We start from the raw sequence: 6,251 nt of genomic DNA on the forward strand, positions 1-6,251 counted from the left end.
CGATAGGACAGAGTCAAATAAAACAAAACAACCTAGAGAGGCGAATCAAACTGCCCATATTTTAGCTAACTGTGGTCTTATAACTATACACAAATTAAAGAAGTACACCGGTCAATAAGCTAATAAGCCATATGATTCCCGTAAAAATAAATAGAGAAGCCATATGGTCATGCTACATTCTAGGACACATGGATGAATTCTATTATTATTATTATTATTATTATTTTGGCTAGGTAAGTGCGGGGATAGAACCCGTGAGTAAGAGATTACAAAAAAAAAAAAAAACCGGGGTATCACTTGGCTATAAGGCCATTGACAATTCTATTACCCTTTTTTTTTTTTTGTTAAAGGATGAATTCTATTACTTGATAATAAACTAATAAGTCATACCGTCCCATAAAAATAATTAAATAAGATTGTACAAAAATCAATAATAAATGTTCATCTGTTTTGAAAGGTGGACCGTTGAAGCTGACACTTAATCCTCTCTTGACCCCATATATTTACTGTAGACTTGTAACGTAGACTGCATGAGGAGAAGCTTTAATTTATGAACCCAACTAGTCAGCAAATAAAGAAGACTAGTTGAAATAAGCTGCTGTGGATGAAGAGTATAGTGCCATTTTTTTTTTCTACTCTAAGCTATGGAGAATTTTAGAGACTTCGAAAGAGATCTGGGGGAGATGAGAGAGTATTACAGTCAAGGAAAGACCAAAGAAGCATCTTGGAGAAAGTCACAGCTCAAAGGGTTGCTTACTCTGCTAAAGGAAAAAGAGGGTGATATCCTTAATGCTCTTAAGCAAGACTTGGGAAAGCATCAGGTTGAGACTTTTAGAGATGAGGTATACAAACTACATATCTTGTTCCATTTTTTAATTTTATAAATGTACACATATATATGGATTACCCTCTAAAAAATAAGTCATAATAACTTTATTTATTTATTTTAGTAATCATAATAACCTGTTTGAGAGGTTACTAACTTGTTTGAGTGCATGTTTTTGTGGCTGTCTTGTTTCTAGGATAGGGTTTTTTTTTTTTTCCTTAATAAAAAAAATTCCTAGGTAAATTACACATATATCCAATAGGATTTGAACACACAAATTCATCACCTTCATTTGGTAGGGTCTAATATTATTTATCACATAAAATGGGATTAGAAGTAATATTGCACAAGTTTATAAAAAAAACAGTAATATTGCACAACTGTTCTTAGCCAAAATTACAAGAAATTTGTTTAATTATTCACTACCCTCACAAGGGAAAAGGAACATGAATAGAATTTGAAAACAGGTTAAAGAATAATCACAATCACGAGGAATTTGTGAACATATTTTTACAAGGACTTAAGTAGTGGTAAAGACTATTGGATTCATTTTTAAGATGTAGGAGAGATTGAGAGTTTGATCTCTTGCTTTTGTTATACATAAATTCTCCTTGTTTGCAGATAGGAACCTTGATTAAGACACTGAATTTGGCATTGGAATCTTTGAGAGAATGGATGTCAGGAAGAAAGGTAAGCTCAACTACTAGACTTTACATGGCATTAATAATAATAATGTTGGACTATGACACTCCCGTGATTCGAACCCATGACCTTGGCTCTGATACCATTTGTCGGACCGTGAGTTGTGTCATTCCACTTCAAAATCAATTGGTGATGAGGAAAACACACTCAAATCTTTTATGGAATTTGACATCACACCACGCGAACCTGTTTTTAGAGTGGTTGTAGGGAGTTAAATTGTGATCCCAACAAATAATAATAATAATAGAGAAAAGGAAGAAAGAAATGAATTATTTGTATATTTCATAACAATAAACCCCCCAAAAAAGACTAAATTATATTTTTGACTCTAGAATTTTGGATTTTTTTTTTTTTTTTCATTTTGGTCTCTTAAGTTTGAGATTTTTCATTTTAGTCTACCAAGTTTGATTTCATTTGGTCCTAATGTCTATTTCCATGACTCCTATGGCCATTAAGGGAAAGAGGGTAATTTTTTTTTTTTTTTAATTTTTAAAAGAGAAGTAATGTTGTTTTGTTGACACTTAATGGCTAAATTAGTCATGAAAATAGATGAAATATTGATTATTTTGAAAACTTAATCAAACTCAGTGGACCAAAATGAAGACAATCTAACTTTAAGGGATCAAAGTGTAATTTAATAAAAAAAAAGTTGGTGTAATAATATTTTATTGGGATTCTGCATGGGAAAAAAAAAAAAAAAGTTTGTAGAACCTTTTAAAATTTTCTTGTTACCACCACGCACTCCTGATGCGGTAGTCACTCCACAGTATAAATGCTTGTGAGGTGTGGGGGGGTAAGGATCGAGATTCAAGTTTCTATGAGAGAGCTTCACACACATATACACTTAGATTATATTAGAGTAGAAATTCTATCTTGTATAAAAATAAATAAAAAAAATTTTCCTGCTTTCTAGTAAGCAAAGAAGTTAAATTTTATACATAAACCACCATGTCGGTTTAGTCACGTGCTAATAATATTCAAGAATTTTTTTTTTTTTTTTTGGACAACATATACTAACAATTCTCGTTAATGTATGGTTTATAGGCTAAACTGCCGCGAATTGCTTTGCTCACTAGTGCAGAAATTGTTCCTGAGCCTCTTGGCCTTGTACTCATTATTTCATCTTGGAATTTTCCCTTTGGTAAGTAAATTATTATTCATTTTAGAACATGATAAATTATTATTGATTGTTTCAAAAGTTTAAAATATTAAGAAATGTTGAATTTAGTTATTTAATAATTATTCTAACACTTTTCCTTACGTTTGGCCCAAACTCTCCTTAATAAGTGAGGCCTAGCACAAGGAGTTTTTAATTTTTTAAATGGGAGGTAGAGTGAAGACAGAGTTCAAACTCAAGATCATAGTTTTTGATATCATGATAAATCATTGATTGCCCCAAAAACTTAAACAATTAGTAAATGGTGAATTCAATCATTAAACTAATATTGTAACATAACTATAGGAAAAAAAATAATTACAGTTTGCTTCATTTTTCTTCTCTCATATCCTTAATAATGATTAAATTGTTGTCATTTTGTTACAAAATATAGGACTGTCCTTGGAACCAATGATAGGGGCATTAGCAGCTGGAAATACAGTAGTTCTAAAGCCCTCCGAATTGGCTCCTGCTAGTGCTTCTCTTCTAGCAACTGCACTTTCCACTTACTTAGACAACAAAGCTGTCAAGGTTATCCAAGGTGGACCATCTGTAGGTGAACAACTCCTACAGCAGAGATGGGACAAGATCTTCTTTACAGGTAAAATTAGTCTCTCATTTTTCTAACATTCTCCCTCGCACATGGACCCAAAATCACTCTTAATATGTGAGGCCCGCCTAACATGTGAAACTTTTAATTTTTTAAATGAGAAGTAAAGTGAAAACATGGTTCAAACTTATGATCACTCGCTCTAACATTATGACCAACTAACGCTTGTTCCAAAAGCTTAGACTGATATGCAATAATGAATTTTATTCACCTAATCTATTCTAACCATTGGTTTTAAAAGATTAAGTAATTCAATCTTAATGTTAATGCTTAGGAAGTGCACGTGTTGGAAGGATTGTCATGTCTGCAGCTGTGAAGCATCTAACACCTATTACTCTAGAGTTGGGTGGAAAATGCCCTGCTGTTCTTGATTACCTTTCTAGTTCTTGGGACATAAAGGTAAGTTTGGCCTAGTGTATTACACTAATATATTTTATAGTCACAAAATTGGCCTACACACTTATGCATTTCTGGTCTATGTTATGACAACATGCTAAGTTGAGTTCTTTTGTGCTGTCTAATCACAAGGTGGCGGTAAAGCGAATTGTTTATGGGAAATATGGTTGCTGTGCTGGTCAAGCATGCATAGCAATAGACTACATCCTTGTTGAAAAGAAATTTACACGCACTGTGGTATGAAAGTAGTAGTTTATGTTGAATCTTATATGAGTTTTTAAGTTTTTTGTTTGTTTGTTTGTTTGTAATGCAACAACATTTTGAAATAATGATACTCTATTTCAGGTGGAGTTGATGAAGAGCATGATCAAGGAAATGTTTGGAGAAAATCCAAAAGAATCACACAGCATTGCAAGGATAATAAATAAACAACATCTCTTACGACTTAAGAATCTTCTTAAGGATCCACATGTTGATGCCTCTACTGTTTATGGTGGTTCTGTGGATGAAGATAACTTGTAAATGACATTATTTAATCTCTTTTGTGAATATGGACCTTATGGTTTCAGCTCTCTTTCCCTCTCTCTTTCTCTCTTTAAAACCCCCTCCCTTTTTCTTTTTTGTTAAAGAAGTTTTGGTTATATATGAATTCATAGTGTTCATATTCAATAAATTGGTTTTTATATGGGATTAATCCCTATATTAAATTATTCCATTATGATATTTTAAGGATTTGAAAAGAGACAAATGCTTGGTATATAAGAGAAAGTCGAGCTTCTGTTCTTAACCCCCTTTTTATCACTAGGACAATTTTCTTTGACAGCTTGTCTTGTTCTTTAATTTGTATGTTTCACAAGTATTAGTTGTAATATGCTTGTTATTGATCTCCATTCAGGTTCATTGAGCCAACAATCTTGGTGGATCCTCCTCTCCAAGCAGAAATTATGACAGATGAGATCTTTGGTCCATTGCTTCCAATAATTACAGTAAGACACATGCAGAAATTATGTATTATTTAATAAGTTTCTTTACTGGCCTTAATGGGCAGAGTATATATGATTGTGGTGGTAGCTCAAGAAAGCTGAGTACTCAGTAAGGCATGTTGCACATTTATAGTGATTCTTTTCTTGGTTTGACAGCTAGAGAAGATTGAAGACAGTATACAATTCATAAATTCAAAGCCTAAAGCACTGGCTATATATTGCTTCACCAAAAATAAAACACTCCAAAGAAGGATGATTTCTGAAACATCATCTGGAAGCGTGACATTCAACGATACAATTATTCAAGTATGTTATCAGTAAGTCAATTGTCTCAAGTAAACAAAACTGTCTAATCTGTACTCAATGAGTGATTATTAAACTGCACTTCATTACAAAGCCCAAAAAACAGTATAATAGTCCTCAATGCTTATAGCTTCTAAATTCTCAGTCTAAAGGCTTGCATTTGGCTATGTGTAGTATGCAGCTGATACCCTCCCATTTGGAGGAGTTGTTGGAAGTGGATTTGGTAGGTACCATGGAAAGTTCTCATTTGACACATTCAGCCATGAGAAAGCCATTGCAAGGAGAAGTTTCCTTACTGAATTTTGGTTTAGATTTCCTCCATGGAACAATCACAAGTTTCAACTCTTGGCTTCTGCTTTCAATTTCGATTATCTTGGATTAGTCCTTGCTATACTCGGCTTGAAGAGTTATAGGCAGGGATTAGGTGACATATAGCTACTTTTATTGGAAGTACATTGCTCATTTAAATGGAAGTGAAAGAGAGAGAGTGAGAGGAATCACATTCCGATATACATTTGAAAGTGTTATTATTTATACTTTATTGTATCAATAACCACTGTATGCAAATTGTTGCGCTCTAAATTTAGCAGATAAAGCAGTGGGAGCTTTGAGGATATGCTTCCCCCTGTGAGTTAGCAAGAATTTCTTATGAGGGCTGAAAGTTTGTATTACTAATAGAATACAGTTATGATGTTTTTATATATTAGGGGTATGTTTTATTGTTTACTAATATGTTTGAAATTCTAAGGTTATAACTTCCAATTATGAAGTTTTGTCGTGTATGTCTCAGCAATGAGCCTAGATGAAGGTATCACTCAATTATTCCTATTTCCTTTTCGCTGTGTGTTTGTCTATGAACTTAGTTTATTTCATGGAGGTTAGGTGATAGTCTAATGATAATGACATTATTTACAGTGCTCCAGTCATGTGATTTGAACTCCACATCTCTCTTCTCCACTATCTACCTATCTAAAAAAATACATAAAAATAAAATTTTCACTTCATGGGGAGATTGGCCCATATCATTAAGTCACAAGACATTTGGCAATTTGGTGTGCTATAGTTGGAAGAGTCATCCCAAAATACCAATTATTAAAATTTGTTTTAACTATTTCTTTTCACTACAAATATATATTTAAGGGGACTAATCATAGGTATTGAACCCACTCTCCAAAAGGTATATGAATATAGGATTTTTTTTTGGACAAGCGAGGGTTATTATTTATTACATTAGCTGACTTGTACATTTGATGTGAGAAAAAAAGTTTAAAAAGT

The 6,251-nt window shown here is 32.9% G+C and overlaps 1 protein-coding gene across 2 annotated transcripts; it reads left to right on the top strand.

Annotated features, from left to right (window-relative positions):
* Positions 1-547: 547 nt before the first annotated feature.
* LOC115975571 (aldehyde dehydrogenase family 3 member F1-like) lies at positions 548-5,706 on the top strand. 2 transcript variants are annotated; one of them, XM_031096419.1, is made up of 10 exons: positions 548-842; positions 1,448-1,516; positions 2,573-2,669; positions 3,079-3,285; positions 3,569-3,693; positions 3,823-3,927; positions 4,036-4,208; positions 4,586-4,676; positions 4,830-4,990; positions 5,151-5,706. In XM_031096419.1, the coding sequence occupies exons 1-10, from the start codon at positions 645-647 to the stop codon at positions 5,356-5,358; spliced, it is 1,434 nt and encodes a 477-aa protein (XP_030952279.1). In that variant the 5' UTR covers positions 548-644; the 3' UTR covers positions 5,359-5,706. The 2 variants fall into 2 exon arrangements, with proteins under 2 accessions (XP_030952279.1, XP_030952270.1); XM_031096410.1 differs by having other exon boundaries at positions 4,830-4,979.
* The last annotated feature ends 545 nt before the right edge of the window (positions 5,707-6,251 follow it).

This window comes from Quercus lobata, chromosome 1 (assembly GCF_001633185.2).
Source record: "Quercus lobata isolate SW786 chromosome 1, ValleyOak3.0 Primary Assembly, whole genome shotgun sequence".
NCBI classification, from domain to species: domain Eukaryota; kingdom Viridiplantae; phylum Streptophyta; class Magnoliopsida; order Fagales; family Fagaceae; genus Quercus; species Quercus lobata.